The sequence below is a fragment of the Sus scrofa genome, chromosome 14 (assembly GCF_054392235.1).
Source record: "Sus scrofa isolate SSC_HxYL_T2T_F1_AM1 chromosome 14, Sscrofa_HxYL_maternal_Yorkshire_Landrace_v2.0, whole genome shotgun sequence".
Classification (NCBI taxonomy): Eukaryota; Metazoa; Chordata; class Mammalia; order Artiodactyla; family Suidae; genus Sus; species Sus scrofa.
The window spans coordinates 52,628,069-52,646,667 of NC_139396.1; the positions used below are offsets into that span (position 1 = coordinate 52,628,069).

The following is an 18,599-nucleotide window of genomic DNA, read 5'->3' on the forward strand; positions in this document are numbered from 1 at the left end:
GTGTTTTCACTATCATCAGCTGTAAAAATTTCCAAGAGTCATTTAGCAATATTTGATGTGGTTTCCAAACATTTAAAAATATTTTGTTTTAAAAATTAATTTCAAATTTCATTGAAATGCAGTTGGAGAACCTGATCTATATCATATTGTTCATGTGGAATGTATTGAAGGAGATACAAGTTCTAATGCATGTCTGTTTTTGTAAATGTTCCATGTGCACCCTAAAAGAATACATTATTGGTTGGGTGTTGAATTTGCTATTTATCTGTTAGCTTGAGAAAGGCCCTCTCTAAGAAAGTACATTTGAGCTGAGCTCTAAATGTGAGGAAAGATCCAACTCTCTGAAAATCTGGGGAGTGGGGAGGATCCTGGGCAGAGGGAATGGCAAGTGCAAAGCCCTGAGGTAGGAAAGAGCTTGGTGTGTTCCAGGAACAGAAAGAAGACTTGGAGCATGGTGGACAAGGAAGAGAGTGAGGTGAGGTAAAATCCTGAGAGGTAGTCAGGTGCCAGATCAAGCAGAGCCTCAGGATCTCTGGTATGGACTTTTGATTTTAGCTAATACAGCAAATTCATTGACTACAATTACCAAGTGATGTGCTGTGTGTTTTATGTAAGCTTGATGTCAGGTACAAATTGATTGCATTTTATACAGTGGAGGACACACTTTGAGATTAAAAGTACCTTAGAGGAGTTTCCATTGTGGCTCAGTGGAAACGAATCTGACTGGTATCCTTGAGGTCACGGATTTGAACCCTGGCCTCACTCAGTGGGTTAAGGATCTGGCGTTGCTGTGAGCTGTGGTGTAGGATGGCAGCTGCAGCTCTGATTCGACCTCTATCTAGCCTTGGGAACTTCCATATGCCATGGGTACAGCCCTAAAAAGCAAAAAAAAAAAAAAAAAAAAATAAATAAATAAATAAAATAAAAATAAATAATAAAATAAAGTAAAAGTACCTTAGAGTTCATAGTTAACCCAGTCCTTTCCTTTTGCAAATACAAAAACTAAGATGAGGTTTAGAAAGGCCTCATAGCCAGTTAGTTGAAGCCCAGGCTTAGGACATCCCTCGTCTCTCCGATAGATAAGCTCAAAAGGGAGGATTCCATTTTTGTATAATTTCATTCAAATGTTACGAAAAGGAATCTTATCTTGTTATAAGCAAAAATCACGCCCACCCATCCTATTTACCTCTTATAAATCAATTTTTATGGATTGGGTTTATTCAAAATGAGTTTTCCACAGGGACTCCTGCCTCTCTTCAAATGCTCTGCTCACTAATTTAACCCTCTCTGCTTTGCTGCAACATTTGGACTTGTTTCTATGAGGTAGCAATTTCAGCCCCCCTGTATTTTCCTGGGCACTGCTGTCCCCTTTCCAGGATGACCTGTCCCAGCACTTTTTTGACGAGGCCTCTGTGGCACATTCAAAACCCTCCATGTTGCAAAGGTACTCACGGTAATTACCCGTGGGCACTGCCTGGCTGCACATGCTTTTCTCACCTTGGATGCTGAGCCGCTGTGCTCTCCAAGGGGCACTGGGCTAATGCAGATGTTCCCTGAGCAAGTGGAAGTCAATTCCAGGTGCTGAGCCAGGCACTCCTCAAACTCAGTGGGCCTCCTGCTGTGAGCTCACCCCACACAGCCCTCTGCAAGTGCCTTTAGGCACCTCGTCCTTCAGTGCTTTATCTGAAGCTGAAGGCAGATTTTTTTTTTCCCCATCAGAAAAGAAGAAATTTCCCTCCTGATGATGAATGGCAAAGTCAATGGCTCAGGTGAGCTCAGTGCCTCAAATTCTACCCTAAGAAAGATTTTTATCCACCAACCACTGGCTTATTCCTTCTTCCTTGCATATCCTCACAAATACTGTTCTCCTGGCTTGCTGGCCAGGCTGGGGATCACCACTGGAATGTTTTCTTATGAGAAATATTTATATGTGTTTGGATGGCACAAAGAAATATAAACAGCAAGGTGACCCAAGCCTCCAGTTGAGACTCAGACTAAAAGAGTCCAGACTTTGCCAAAAAAAAAATGTATTTTTTTTTTAGTGATATAAGGAAATTTCCACAAATTATAAAAATCCCACAGTTGCCCCAGCATTCTTTATTTTTATCATAGGGACATTTTAATTTTTTTGCATAAAAATCTTTAAATTTTTTTGCTCTTTGTGACTAGTAATATTAAAATTTTTTTATTAAAGTATAATTGATTTACGGTGTTATGTCAATTTCTGCTGTACAGCAAAATGACCCAGTCACATATATATATATATATATACACACACACACACACACACTTTTTTTTCTCACATTATCCTCCATCATGTTCTATCACAAGTGATTGCATATAGTTCCCTGTGCTGTACAGCAGAACTTCATCACTTATCCATTCTAAATGGAACAGTTTGCATCTACTAACCCTGAACTCCCAGCCCATTCCACTCACTCCCTCTCCCCCTTATCAACCACAAATCCATCCATGTCTGTGAGTCTGTTTCTATTCTGTAATAGGTTCATCTGTACCCTATTTTAGATTCCACATATAAGTGGATATGGATATTTTAGATTCCATAGGTAAGTGACATCATATGGTATTTGTATTTCTCTTACTGACTTCACTTAGTATGAGAATCTCTAGCTGCATCCATGTTGTTTCAAAAGGCATTATTTCAGGAGTTCCCATCGTGGCTCAGTGGTTAACGAATCCAACTAAGAACCATGAGGTCTCAGGTTCAATCCCTGGCCCTGATCAGTGGGTTAAGGATCTGGCGTTGCCGTGAGCTGTGGTGTGGGTCGCAGAAGCAGCTCGGATCTGGCGTTGCTGTGGCTGTGGTGTAGGCCGGCGGCTACAGCTCCAATTCGACCCCTAGCCTGGGAACCTCCATATGGCCACGGGAAAGAAGATGGCAAAAAGACAAAAAAAAAAAAAAAAAAAAGGCATTATTTCAATCTTTTTTTATGGCCGAGTAGTATTCCATTGTGTTATGTACCACATCTTCTTAATCCACTTTTTAATCCATTCATCTATTGATGGAAATTTAAGCTTTTTCTATGTCTTGGCTATTGGAAATAATGCTGCAATGAAAATAGCAGTGCATATATCTTTTTGAGCTGTAATTTTGTCCGGATATATGCGCAGGAGTGGGATTGCTGGATCATATGGTAGTTCTATATTTAGTTTTCTGAGGAACCTCCATACTGTTCTCCATGGCATTTGTACCAATTTATATTCCCACCAACAGTATGTGAGAGTTTCCTTTTCTCCACACCCTATCCAGGGACCCAAGCATTCTCTTTTGCTTTTGTTGATTTAAAAATCGTGGTAAATATATGTAACATAAACTTAACTATTTTTAAGTGTACAAATTAGTGGCATTAAGTATATTCTCAGTGTTGCACAACCATGGCCATTATCTGTTTCCAGAACTTTTTAATCATCGGGAGCTTTGTACCGATTAAACACTAACTCTTCATTTCCTTCTCCCCCAGCCCCTGGGAAACTTTATTCTACTTTCCATCTCCATGGATTTGCGACACTGGATATTTCATATCAGTGGAGTCGTACAGCATGTGGCCTTTTGTGTCTGATTTACTTAGCATAATGTGTTCATTCACCCATGTTGTAGCCTGTGTCAGTGCTTCCTTTCATTTTATGGCCAAATAACATTCCACTGTATGTATAGAACCCATTTTGTTTATCCATTCATCTGTTGATGGGCACTTGAGTATTTTGGGACTTCAAAAACATCTTCACTAATGTAATTCTCAGTTTGTAGCTACATACACAATTTTTAGTTCTCAGTAGTGAGGATGGAATAGATTTCTAGAAGCCAAAGGTGTTGGAGAAATGTCTGTGTAAACCTGGGACCAGTTTATTATAAAATTTCATTACTCACAAATGCCTCCACTAAGAGCACTGCATATGGAAAGAAAACCTATTGCTCTCTCTTTAGGATAGCTTTAAAATAGCTCAATGTGGGAGTTCCCTGGTGGTCTAATGGTTAAGGATCTGGCATTGTCGCTCCTGTGGCGTGGGTCTGATCCCTGGCCCAAGAAATTCTGCATGCCATAGGTGCAGCCAATAAAACTAAGATAAAATAAAATAGCTCAATGTGGGACCTTAGCTCACCACAGAATTTTAATGCTGGACAGACTCTCCGCCCATCATCCTTACTTTTCAGGTAAGAAAGAGAGGCTCAGTCAAATAACTGCTCATAGGTCCCACAGCTAATGTCAGAATGAGATCAGAATTAATACTTCCTTACTTCTTGCCCACGCTCTTTCTTTTTTAAAAAAAATTTTAAAGTTTTATTGAAGAATAGTTGATTTACAGGCTTGTGATCATCTCTGCTGTACAACAGAGTGATCCAGTGATACATGGTCACCCATCCATTCTCTTTCAGAGTCTTTTCCCACCTAGATCATCACAGAATATCAGGTAGAGATCTCTGTGCTATACAGCAGGTGGTGGGCATTTGAGTTGTTTCCATCTTTTGGCTATTGTCAGTAATATTGCTATGAACATCTGTGTACAAATATCTATTTGAGTCCCTGCCTTCAGATCCTTTGGGTATACACCTAGGAGTGGACTGCTGGGTCATATGGTAATTCTAAGTATCTGAGGAACTTCAACACTTGAGGAACCCAAGCATTAGATTTTATATTTAAAATATATTAGTCAGAAGTTTTCATTGTGGCTCAAGGGTAATGAACCCAACTGGTATCCATGAGGATGTGGGTTCGATCCCTGGCTTTCCTCAGTGGGTTAAGGAAACGGCAGTGACACGAGCTGTGGTTTAGTTTGCAGACTCATCTCAGACACCGTGTTGCTGTGGCTGTGGCGTAGGCTGCATGTGCAGCTCCAATTCAAACCTGGCCTGGGAACTTCCATAAGCTGTGGGTGCAGCCCTAAAAAAACACATACATACATACATATACATAGTCATAATTAAAAAGAAAGAAGAAAGGTATTTGGTAGGGCTGCCTCATAAAGGACCATAGACTGGGTGACTTAAATAGCAGAAATTTGCTACGTGCAGGTGTCAGCAGAGCTGGTATCTCCTAAGGCTCTTTGTCTTATAGATACTAGCCAGCATCTCCCTGTATTGTCACATGCTTGCATCCTATCTCCTCTTATAAGGACACCAGTCAGATTGGATTAGGAGCTACTCATATGATCTCATTTTACCTTAATTGCCTCCAAATCTACATCTCCAACTATAGTCTTTTTCTAAGATAATGGGGGTTAGAATTTCAATGTATGCATGTTGTGGGGGGAGGCAATATTCAGCCTCTAACAAGAGGTACAAAGCCAGCCATATGCCAGCTCTTAACTGACTTACTCCAAACAAACCAGGATAAAGGAAACCCCCAAAGATTGTTTTTAAGCTTGATTTCTGAATTTCAGGGAATGTCATTGACCTTTTCTAATGTCTCTGAATTTGCCATTATCCATGACATATTCCAGTGAGGAATGAGGTGATTCTTCTTTGTCTCCTTAAATGTGCATCCAGGGTTAGAGGTTTTTAATAAATACTATCTTTGCAAGAAAAAAAAGAACTCTAATTAAAGGCTCACATTTCCCTCAAGCGAGAAATGTCAGGCAGATTGTGTTCTGCCTTGAACATCTTTCAGTGTCATTTGCTATCCTTCTATGGCATCGTTTTAAATAGCTGCATACACTTCTGTTATATGAGTGTACCATAATTTATTTAACCAACCTTCTAGCATTGGATTTAAAGGGATTTTAAAAATTCTTTCTCAGATTCCTTACTATCACCACCACCCAATTAGCAGTCCAGGTTGCTTCCTGAGTCACTCTTATATGATTTTAGCAGACTCCTAAAAGTCATCTCCCTTCCCAGGGTTTCCTCCTTTACCCAGCATCCTCACAACTGAAGGATGCTCTTAAGTCACTATTTTCCTCACGTTCCCTGTCAACCCAAGAAATGTTCCATCTGGACTTTGCAATTGCTCCAAACACCTCAGCCTTTTTCTTTTCTTTTCTTTTTAAAAGATGTCCCTAAATCAGCCTCTATTTATTTTTTATCCACTTTTTTCCCCAATCTGGGGAGCCAGCCAAATCTACTTTTTAATTTTTTTTCCTTTTAAGGCCGAGTCTGCAGCATATAGAAGTTCCCAGGCTACGGGTTGAAGTGGAGCTATAGTTACAGGCTATGTCACAGCCACAGCAACGCCAGACCCAAGCTTCATCTTCAATCTACACCACAGCTGGTGGCAACACCAGATCCTTAACCCACGGAGTGAGGCCAGGGATTGAACTCGCATCCTCATGAATACTAGTTGGGTTCTTAACCCACTGAACCACAATGGGAACTCCCAAATCTACTTGTAATCTTGGCACATGTCATACTCATGTCTATGGATTGGCTGGTGCTGCTGGTCCTGTTGGGAATGCTCACCTCATCCCACTGAGTATTTCTTCATCTAGGAGGGCCAGCTCATGTATCATAAGCTTCATAAAGCCCCCTGTGATTACTCTTGTTTGTTTGGATTTTATTTTGCCTTTCTTTGAGCCCCTGTCTCACTGAGATGGGACAACACAGTTTATGAAGCTGTAAGAAAACAAGTAAGTTGTGCCCCTCCCTGGCTAGACCAGAAGGTAGGGCCTTTTGTAAGTGTCCCATTCAACCTGGCCATCTGACCGTTTTGGAACACACTTCCTTTCTTTCCCACTTCAGTGCTGTGCCCTTGCTGTCCCTCTGCCTGAAATGCCCTGCCTCCAACTCATCACGGTCACTTCCTTCTTGACATTCAGATCTAACTTAAATGCTACTTCCTTGGAGAGGCCATCCCTGTCACCTGTCAGTAACTCCGCTGCTTTTATCACAGCACATTGCTTGTTTCTTTCCAATCCTTTATCCCAGGCTGTGTTTATCTCATTTCTTTTTTTTTAATTAAAGCATATTTGATTTACAATGTTGTGACAATTTCTGCTGTAGAGCAAAGTGACCCAGTCATATATATATGTTCTTTGTTTTTCTGTCATCCCCCATCATGTTCTGTAACAAGAGATTGGACATAGTTCCCTGTGCTATTCAGTAGATTCCTTTTTTCCTGTCCTCATTGTGCAGCGCCTTGATGCAGGATCTTGGTTCCCAGACCAGGGATTGAATTCTAGCCTCATCTAATTTCTTCTTCTCCTTCTCCCTCGCCCTCTCCTTCTCCTTCTTCTTTTCTTCTTCCTCTTCTTCGTGTGTGTGTGTGTGTGTGTGTGTGTGTGTGTGTGTGTGTGTGTGTGTGTGTGTTTAGGGCTGCAATTGAGGCATATGGAGATTCCCAGGTTAGGGGTCAAATCAGAGTTGCAGCTGCCTACACCACAGCCACAGCAACACCAGATCTCAGCTGCATCTGTGACCTACACCACAGCTCACAGCAACACTGGATCTTTAATCCACTGAGCAAGGCCAGGGATCAAACATTCGTCCTCAGGATAATAGTCAGATTTGCTTCCACTGAGCCATGATGGGAGCATCTCATCTCATTTCTTTACACATTGCTTCTTGTCTTCCCCCACTGCATGTTACTTCCAGGATAGCCTGTCTTCTTCATTTGTTTATCCAAGCACACTCAGAGTGCCAAGGTGCTCAGCAAGTGTTTGCTGAATGAATTGGTGAGTCTGGATGGAAGGGGGAAAGAGAAGGGAGATGGGAGACTTGAGGCTTGGATTTCTGGCTTGGGAAATTGAGCTGATGGGAGGTGGTGCTACTAACTGAGCTTGGAAGTTAGAAGAGCACACATGCATGGGGTGGAAGAAGCAGAGATAGTGATTTTTCCCTCGTACTTATTTGAGTTACCTCTAAACTATTTACATAGAATATCCACAGGCAGTTAAATATATAGGCCTGGAGCTTAGGAGTGATTCTTGGGCAGTGTCCATTAACAATAATAGCCAGCATCATTACACATGGTTAACACTTTTCTTTTTCTTTTTACAGCTGCATCTGTAGCATATGGAAGTTCCTGGGCTCGGGGTTAAGTCTGAGCTACAGCTGAGGCTTATACCACAGCCACAGCAACAGGAGATCCAAGCCACATCTATGACCTACGCCACAGCTCGTGCCCACACTGGGTTCTTAACCCACTGACACACAGCAGGAAATCTAACACTTTAAATAATAATAATACCTAACATTTATTGACTGCTTACTCTGTGCCAGGCAGTGTGCTAAGTGCTTTACATACATTTATATATAGACCATTTAATATTTAACACAACCCTTGGGCACAAAGATACAACTAAGGTTTCTAAAGATTGGATAAATTTCCTGAGGCCACTCAGCTAATTAGTGAGCATGCTAAGATTTGAACACAGGAAGTCTGTTTCTTCCCCACTGCACCACTCTGCTGGAATAGGCATACAGACACACAAAACCAAGATGAGCACTTTGCCTTTGAGAAGCTTCTTGTTTGCTTAGGGAGATACACCTTATAACTTACTATACTCAGCAGGCTTGCCTAAGGCCCTTATCCGAGCCTGTCAAGTATGATAATTATCTGGTTAAAATGACCAGTGCTGGCCTCCTCCAATTCCTGAAGACTCAGGGTCATGTGGCCTTCATAATTCATTAAGAAGAACTGAAGATATTAGAAAAGCATAATCCTTTCCATACATCATCAGTTTTGGAAAGATGATTTGTAACCCTTCTTGGAACTGGACAAGAGGAAACTGAAAGATCACAGTAAAACTGAAAGAATGTAGTAATGTATATATCCATTCAAAAAGAGAGCAGAAGGGAGTTCCCATTGCAGCTCAGGGGGTTAATAACTCAATATAGTGTTTGCGCAGATGTGAGTTCAATCCTTAGCCTCACTCAATGGGTTAAGCATTCAGTGTTGCTTCAAGCTACATACAGCATAGGTGGCAGATGTTGCTCAGATCCTGAGTTGCCATGGCTGTGATTAGGCCAGTAGTTTCAGCTCCATTTCGACTGCTAGCCTGGCAACTTCCATATGCGGCAGGTACAGCCATAAAAAGAAAGACAAAACAAAACCAAAAAGAGAGCAGAAGGATTTCAGTCAGGGGACACTCAGGGATTCCCAGAATGAAGAATGCATGAAGGATTAGAATATAGGTTTAGAAGCATAGAATATAGGTTTACAAGCAGCAGAAAGTAAAACCACCCATTCAAATGGTTAAGTTGAATAAATGGGGGTAATAGTCCCAGATCCTTGTGGGCTCTAGGAAACAGGGCTTTATGCAGACAGTGACTGTGTAGAAGCCAAGCTGAGCCTCTAATTTTTGAGGGCAACTGGAATTAAGGGTATCTTAGTCACCTCTTCACCCCATTGATAAAGGAGAGATTCCCATCCTAGGGTTATGGGAGTGGCCAAATATATGACAACAAGCACTGGACAGATGAAACTGGCAACAATTCATTAGTCACATCCTTACTCTTCTGAAGGACTTCACATACCTTGCAGGGTCACATGGGGATAGCATTTAGGAAAAGAGGGAACAATCAGAGGCAGTGGGAGGCAAGCTTGCTTTGTAGCATCAAGAGGGGAAGGTGTTGGAGTTCCCATCGTGGCGCAGTGGTTAACGAATCCGACTAAGAACCATGAGGTTGCGGGTTCGGTCCCTGCCCTTGCTCAGTGGGTTAACGATCCGGCGTTGCCGTGAGCTGTGGTGTAGGTTGCAGACGCGGCTCGGATCCCGCGTTGCTGTGGCTCTGGCGTAGGCCGGTGGCTACAGCTCCGATTGGACCCCTAGCCTGGGAATCTCCATATGCTGCAGGAGCGGCCCAAGAAATAGCAACAACAACAACAACAACAAAAGACAAAAGACAAAAAAAAAAAAAAAAAAAAAGAGGGGAAGGTGTCCTGTGGTTCCCACAGGAGGATGTCATTGGCTTTTTTGGATCATTCCATGGCCTGGTGGGGAACTCAATTCCACTATGCAGGGATCAGTAGGAACGGCATCTTGTCCATCTGATAAGGAAGGTTGTTTACTAGGTAACCTTTTCCATGGGAGAATATCAAGAAGAGAAGCTTGCTGTTCTGCAAACCTGCTATGCTTTCTTCTGCCCCAGGACTTTTGCACATGCCATCCTCTTTGCCTAGAATGCTTCCCCTGCCCTCCAACTCACATAGTTATCTGGAACTTATTCTCCAAGTTTCGGCTGAGGGGCTCCTTCCTCAGAGAAGACTTCTATTTCCCTAAATAGGTCAAGTTCCCCTATTATAGGCTCTCAGAACATCTTTTACCTTCTTTATCATGATACTTATCATAAATTACCAGTTTACATTTGTTGAATTATTTGATTAATGTCAATCTCTTCACATCTACATGAGAACAGCAATCTTATCTATCTCTGGTCTCTAGTAAGTGCCTTAAGAAAACTCCCGTTGGAGTTCCCGCGTGGCGCAGCAGTTAACGAATCTGACTAGGAACCATGAGGTTTCGGGTTTGATCCCTGCCCTTGCTCAGTGGGTTAACGATCCGGTGTTGCCGTGAGCTGTGGTATAGGTCACAGATGTGGCTCAGATCCCGCGTTGCTGTGGCTCTGGCGTAGGCTGGCAGCTACAGCTCTGATGAGACCCCTAGCCTGGGAACCTCCATGTGCCGCAGGAGTGGCCCAAGAAATGGCAAAAAGACAAAAAAAAAAAAAAAAAAAAAGAAAAAAGAAAACTCCTGTTTACTTATACTCCACTTGTAACAAATTTTTTTTTCCTGGTAACAAACTTACTTTCTAGATTTATTTACACCTTCTTTTTTTTTTTTTTCTTTGTAAAATTTTAGTTTTATTTATTTATTTATTTATTTATTTATTTTTATTTTCCCACCACTTGTAACAATTTTGACACCAAACGTGTGTCGGGTTTTCACACAACAACCAAGTCTCCAACTCTCCAGACACTGACCGGGTGTTTTGCAATTCAATTGTGATATGAATTACCTGGAGTTAGCATAGACCCCACAGCTTCAGGGCTCAGTCCTGTAGGATTGTCCCCATGTCAGACACCAGTCATGTGTCCAAGATTGTCACCTGTACTTCTGACCAAATGGTTCTAAATTGGGGATTTAGAACCAATTCTCCTCAAGTTCAGTACTTTGCTGTAGTGGCTCACGGAACTCAGGGAAACATTTATATACACCCAGTCATTATAAGGGATATAATAAGAGACAGATGAATAGTCAGATGAAGAGTTATGTAGGGTGAGGGCCAGAAGGGTCCTGAGTGCAGAAGCTTTTGTACCGCTGGAGTTGGGGTGCACCACGCTCCCAAAATATGTATGTTTTCTTCTGTACGGAGGTTTTCCTAGCCCCATAGGATAGGAATTTTTATGGAGGCATCATCACATAGGCAAAAATCAATTATTAACTTAATTTCCAACCCCTCCCCACCCTGGAGGGTAAGGGGGTAGGACTGAGGGTTCCAAGCTTCTAATCATGGCTTGGTCTTTCTCAGGAGCCTACCAAGAGTGGCCTCATTAGAACACGAAACAGTCCTATCACCCAGGAAATTCTGAGGGATTTGGGAGCTCTCTGTCAGGAACCGAGGACAGAGACTAAAAATATATCTTACTGTGTCATAGTGCCTCTGTGTGTATATGTTGACGGAATGTGTCAGTGAATGAGCTAACTGATTTGGGGATCTTCTGAGGAAAGGAAGTAAAATGAATGCTTTAGGAATTCCTGTCATGGCTCAGTGGTAATGAACCTGACTAGTATCCATAAGGACATGGGTTCAATTCCTGGCCTCACTCAGTGGGTTAAGGATCCGGTGTTGCTGTGAGCTATGGTTTAAGTTGCAGACATGGTTCGGATCCTGCGTTGCTGTGACTGTGGTGTAGGCTGGCAGCTACAGCTCTGATTCAACCCCTAGCCTGTGAAATTCCATACGCTGCAGGTGCAGCCCTAAAAAGCAAGCAAGATAAAAAAAAAAAAGGAATGCTTCAATAAATGCACACTATACATTTTTCTTTTTATTAACAAAACAGTTAAGACATCTGCATCCCCAGGCTAGAATTAGGAGGGTTTTGAAAATGGTTTCTTCTGAAGAGAGGAATGCAAGCCCATAACCAATTCTACATGAAATCAGGCAGTGCTACAAGAAAGCAGATCTTCAATACAGAGAGGAAGCAGTGAATACTGTGCCATTACTGTAACAAAAGAATGGATTTAAGTACAAAACCAGAGCCTACACAACATGACTTTCCTGGGGATACCTTTGGAGATGACACTATTTTATACAGTACACTAAAAATAGGAATATAAATATGACACATGTGACTGTAGGAAATGTCAGACATTTTACACATCACCCTTCCACTTTCTCACCCAGAGCACCTGGGAAAGGTGAAGGAAAACAGTAAGTAGATCCAGTGATTATGTGTCATTCCAAATACTGACTCCATCTGGGGCCTCCACAAGGTGATAGAAACACACAGGGAATCAGGCACCAAAATATAACACATGAAAGCTCAGAGGCCATCAGAATGGAAATCTGTAGTAGTTACGTAGAATTCTTAGAGTAAAAAATTTCAGTTCTGAGGAATTCCCGTCGTGGTGCAGTGGTTAATGAATCTGACCAGGAACCATGAGGTTGTGGATTTGGTCCCTGGCCTTGCTCAGTGGGTTATGGATCCAGTGTTGCTGTGAGCTGTGGTGTAGGTCGCAGATGTGGCTCAGATCCCGCGTTGCTGTGGCTGTGGGGTAGGCCAGCGGCTACAGCTCCGATTCAACCCCTAGCCTGGGAACCTCCGTATGCCACGGGAGTGGTCCTAAAAAAGACAAAAAAAACCCCACAAAAATTCAGTTCTGAAGAAGTCATATATAATCCACTTTTCAAAAACACCTCTGAAAGGTAGTAAAAATAAGCATTAAATCTGGCCCAATTCACTTGATTCCTGAGATTAAGGCCAGATAAAATCCTGGGTCAAGAAAAGAAGGTTTTTGTTCATATTATTTTACACAAGTACAGTAGAAAGCTGATGACTTTTCCAAAGTATCAAAATGGTAAATCTTAGAGTATGTATTAAAAACTCATAGACACTTCATTAGTCACAGTTTTGAATAGTGGTCTCTATTCTTTAAAATAGTTGTTTAGAAATAGTCCTGGAGTTTCCTGGTGGCCTAGTAGTTAAAAGATCTGGTGCTGTTACTGCTGTGGCTCAGGTCTGATTCCTGGTCTAGGAATGTCTACAAGCTGTGGACTTGGTCAAAAAAGAAGAAGAAGAAGAAGAAGGAGAAGGAGAAGGAGAAGGAGAAGGAGAAGGAGAAGAAATAGTCAGTTCTAGTGCCAAAACCATGAAAAGGAAATCCTACAGGAGGATCCTAAAATCTGTAACTATTCATTTTTATACTCGTAACAATCAATGTACAGATATGGGAGATCCCATTGTGGCTCAGTCTTAACAAACCTGAGGACACAGGTTTGATCCCTGGCCTCACTCAGTGGGTTAAGGATCCAGCGTTGCTGTGAGCTGTGGTGTAGGTCACAGATACAGCTCGGATCCCACATCGCTGTGGCGTAGGCCTGCAGCTGCAGCTGTGATTCGACCCCTAGCCTGGAAACTTCCATATGCCACAGGTGTGGCCCTAAAAAAAAGAAAAGAAAAGAAATAGTTAAAAAAAAGAAATGGTAAAGGCTTGAGTGTGAGTTGCTTTTGAAGTAGCATCCAGACTGCATTCATTATAATTGGCTGCAAAGTGCGGAGGATGTCTTTAAAGATGTTAAAGGCACGAACGTGGCTTTTTCCAGTTTTTAACAGCAGTTAACATTACTTCCTATCATAGAAATGTGATGTGGATTGGAATACACTGGGTAGCTCAGCAGTTAGATTTGATGGATTCCGGGTCTGGTATGATGAGTTACCTGATTTGGTCTGCAGCTCTTCTAGAACTGCCACATAGAAACCTAAACCTCCAGGGATGGTCCAGGTTCCCTAAGAACTTTAGAACCAGAGATGTGGAATGAGCCTATGTCCCAGGCTTGCTCTCTGTCCCAGGTATCCGTGGCTATGTAATAGAAAACCCCAAACTTAGTGGCTTAAAACAACAATTTTGTCCAGTGGGTTCACTGGGCAGTTCTTGCTTGGGGTGTCTCATGCAGTTGCAGTCATATGTTAGCAGGATCTGGAATCATCTGAAGGCTTCTCCTCTCCCCTGTCCAATGACTGAACTTGGATAGCTTGAATGCTGGGGCTGGTCAGGCCTCTCTCCTCGCCACATGGCTACCTGAGCTTCCTCACAGCAGGGCAGACTCAGGATAGTCAGATTTTTATATGGGAGTTAGCTTCCTTCACAATAAGACTTTTAAGGGACAGAACGTGGAAGCTGATAGCATCTTAAGACCAAGACCTGACACAGCATCACTTTATCATTGGGAAAAGTGATAAGAGCTGCCAAGACACAAGGCGGGGGCTGGGAGGGGGTTACAAAATAAGACAAATGCTGGAAACTTGGTGGCCACTTTTAATCCTCCCCATTCGTCAACCAAGAGTCAAAATGTTTGTTCATAGTTGGGCGTTATCTTAGTCTCACCTCAGAATGAGATGCTTCATATTCATGTAGCTCTTTATGAGCTAATAAGAAAAATCATGGAGTTCCCATTGTGGCTTAGCAGGTTAAGAACCCGACTAGTAACCATGAGGATGTCGGTTCAATCCCTGGTCTCCCTCAGTGGATTAAGGATCCGGTGTTGCCATGAGCTGTGGTGTAGGTCGCAGAGGCGGCTTGGATCTGGTGTTGCTGTGACTGTGGTGTAGGCTGGCAGCTGCAGCTCCAATTCAACCCCTAGCCTGGGTACTTTCATATGCCGAGGGTGCGGCCCTGAAAGAAAAGAAAAGAAATGAAAAGAAAAGAAAAGAAAAGTTTGTGTACATTGTCTCAATTTGCTTTCCTAATATCCCTGTGAAACAGTAGTTTGAATAATAAGGCAACTGAGGTACAGAGGTTAAAGGCCTAGGATCACACAACTCCCTAGGGACAGAACGGAACTCTCTTTCTGAATCTCTTGGCTCTCAGTCCATGCTAAGGGATTCTGGCTTATTTGTTGTTTGTTGACCCAGATCACTTTGCTTCCTGACACTTACAGAGCTGGGGGAAAGGAAAGCACATTTCCCTTTGGCTGAAAATCTGGATGCAGGTCTTTGCAGGGGAAGCTCAAGGTGCAAAAGCAAAGGTAACATCACATGACTGCGTAGCCTGGTGCCATCAGTAAGGACTCTGGAAGCCACTGTACTGGCCTTCACTCTTGGGGAACTCTCTCCGGATCTTCCAGCGGCAGCAGCTGGGCAGGATGGCAAAGTCAGCCAGGTCCTGGGAGCCAAAGCGCCAGATAGTGTAGCACCTGTAGGCGCAGTGCCGCAGCTGGCTGTTGGCAGAATCTGCATCCAGCACCAGCAAGGGCTCCTGGTAGTGCAGGAGGAACTGCAGGACACCCCTGGACAGGACTAGCTTCTGGAACAGCTCTGAGGTGGTGATACAGGCACCCAGCTTTTTCCGACAGCACAGCTCCTCCAGGCATTTGTGACTGTCAGGGAGTTGGGACGGGAGGCAGTTTCCACACTGGCACCAATCCGGGCAGTCACTGGATTTAGGAGCTGCCTCTTCACTAAGCAGCTGAATAGCCTCTGGTTGTCCAGGAATGAAGGGTGGGTCATGAAGAGACAGAGGCAGCCTAGACAAGTCTGTGAAGTCCATCGGGGGTCTCTGAAAAAGTCCAGTTGCCAAACCCATCAGCAATGACAACCTCTAGGGTTCTAGGTTATTTCATTTTATTATTAGCTTTATAAAATTACATTTAATATTACATCAATACCAGCAGCTATTGATTATTTATTTATTTTTCTTTTTAAGGATGCACCTGTGGCATAGGGAAGTTCCTGGCCTAGGGTCCAATCAGCCTGCAGCTGCCATCCTGTGCCACAGCCTCAGCAATACCGATCTGAGCCACATCTGCAACCTACACTGCAGCTTGTGGCAACACCAGGTCCTTAACCCACTGAGATCAAACGCACAACTCCTGGATACTATGTTGGGTTCTTAACCCACTGAGCCACAACAGGAACTTCTCATCTATTAAAAGTACATGCACTCATCCATCCCACTCCCTCCCCTTTCCCCCTTGGTGGTTTTTTGGATGCAAACTGTTACATGGAATGGATGGGCAATGGGATCCTACTGTACAGCACAGGGAACTGTGTGTGATTGGGTCACTTTGTTGTACAACAGAATTTGATGAAACATTGTAAATCAACTCTACTTTAATAATAACAAAATAAACACACACATGAAATAAAAGTACATACTAGGACTAGGACTCACAAGCATTGAGTCATTTAAGCTTTTGAAGAGCCTCATGAGATGTGTGTCCTGATCTCCATTTCACAGACTTGAAAAGTGAAATTCAGAAAAGCCCGACCTCAGCACAGAATCACCTCTTCAGAGAGAGCTTCTTGCCCTTATACCTGATCTAGGTAGTTCCCCTCCTCCCAGGTCATTCTCTTATCACCTAATGATATTCTATGTTCTTCATAGAACACTTATTACCATCTGAAATGGTCTTATTAATTGATATATTTACTTTTTTTGTGTGTTCTTTTTGTCCTTTTATGGCCGCACCCGAGGCATATGGAGGATCCCAGGCTAGGGGTCTAATCAGAGCTGTTGCTGCCGGCCTACACCACAGCCACAGCAACGTGGGATCCGGGCTGCGTCTGTGACCTACACCACAGCTCATGGCAACATTGGATCCTTAACCCACTGAGCAAGACCATGGTCTGAACACACAACCACATGGTTCCTAGTCGGATTTGTTTCCGCTGCACCACGACGTGAACTCCAATATGTTTACTTGATTCTTCCACATGAAAGCAGGGGTCTTATTTGCTGTGTTTACTGCCAGGATCCCAGGTGCCTAGGACAGTCCCCAGCACATAGTAGAGTAAATATTTGTTGACCTAGCTCAACTTTCTCCTTTCTCACCATGTTCCCTCTTCTGAAAAAAAGCCTTTGTTATCCTCCAAGGGAAGTTGCCATAATTGTTCTCATTTATGTCTATTCTTTGTGACATATACCTTCATTCACCAAAGAAAGCCCAAGTATGATAAGACTGAATAGTTCTTGTACATGAATGTTTACAGCAGTACTACTTATAATAGCCAAAGAGTGAAAAAAAATAACCCAAGTGTCCATGAATGGAGAGACAGATGAAAAAATATTATGTTCAAACAGTAGAGTATTGCTCAGCTATAAAAAGAAATGAAGTACTGACAAATGCTAAACATCGATGGAACCTTGAAGACATTATGTGAAGGGAAAGAAGTCAGACACACAGGGCAAATATTATATGCTTCAGTTTATATGAAATGTCCGAAGCAGGTAAATCCATGGCTATAGAAAGCAGATTAGTGGTTGCCAGGGGTTGGAGAGAAGTGAGTGAGGAGTGGCCACTGAATGGATACAAGCTTTCCTTTCATGGTGATGACAAAGTTCTAGATGGTGGTGATGGTTGCATAGCATTGTGGATATCCGAAATATCACTGAATTGCACACTTTAAAATAGTTAAGATGGTAAATGTTATGTTGTGTGTGTTCTACCCTCCCTACCCTCCAACACACAGGAGTTTGCTTTATACCCAGATCTGATAAGAACATGACAAGAATGGAAAAATTTTAGCTAGTCTCTTCCAAGAAGAGATGTGAAATTCTTAAATATTAGTGAACTGAATCTAGCCATAAATACAAAGAATATTAAACTGCATTCAAATTGATTTTATTGCAGGAATGCAAGATTGGCTTAATGTTTGAAAACTAGTATAATTCACCATATAACGGAAAAAAAGAAAATTCATTGATTTTTTTGAAAAGCAGCAGAAAAAATATTATTTTAAAATTCAATTTCCATTCATGATAAAAATTCTTAGCAAACTAGGAACAGAGGAGAATTTTCTTAATCTGATAGACCATTCTTTAAAAACCTATGGCAAGTGCTATAGTGAAATGAAAATTTCTCTTCCTGAGATAGGGAATGAGACAAAGATGCCTGCTATTACCACTTCTATTCAGTATTTCTAGAGGTCCTAACATGTATAATAAATACCTGGAGCTGGAATAAGCAAGAAAGGAATCTCCCCTATAGCCTTTAAAGGGAGCACAGCCATGCTGACACCTTGATTTCAGACTTCTAGCCTCCAGAACTGTGAGAGAATAAGTTTCTGTGGTCCCAAGCTACCTAGTTTGGGGCAATTTACTATGGAAGCTGTAGAAAACTACCGCGGTTAGTGGAGATATGCAGCAGCCAAAACTGCTGGGGAGAGTGTGAATTAGAACACTCACTTTATTTGTTTGTTAATTAAAGTTGATTTACAATGTTATGCCAATTTCTGCTGTATGGCAAAGTGACCCAGCCACTTAAATATACATTCTTTTTCTTATATTCTTTTCCATCATGGTCTATCCCAAGAGATTGGATATAGTTCCCCATTCTATACAGTAGGACCTCATTGCTTATCCATTCTAAATGTAACAGTTTGCATCTACTAACCCCAAACTCCCAGTCTATCCCACTCTCTCCCTTCTCCCCCTTGGCAACCACAAGTCTGTAGAACACTTATTTTAGAGAAATGTTTGATAGT

At 42.3% G+C, this 18,599-nt stretch overlaps 2 protein-coding genes across 12 annotated transcripts in view; one reads left to right on the forward strand and one right to left on the reverse strand.

Annotated features, from left to right (window-relative positions):
- IFT81 (intraflagellar transport 81) overlaps positions 1 to 18,599 on the forward strand; it is a 299,226-nt gene that overhangs the window by 35,928 nt on the left and 244,699 nt on the right. The window lies entirely within an intron of this gene.
- The window catches only part of P2RX7 (purinergic receptor P2X 7), a 61,375-nt gene continuing 54,696 nt past the window's right edge, over positions 11,921 to 18,599 (reverse strand). For 2 of the 8 annotated variants that reach the window (XM_013982855.3, XM_001926804.6), the window contains one exon: positions 11,921 to 15,672. In XM_013982855.3, coding sequence (XP_013838309.1) covers positions 15,175 to 15,672 — 498 coding nt within the window. In that variant the 3' untranslated portion in view covers positions 11,921 to 15,174. The remainder of the gene's footprint in view (positions 15,673 to 18,599) is intronic. The other 6 variants (XR_014827297.1, XR_014827295.1, XR_014827296.1 and 3 more) reach the window with 6 other exon arrangements.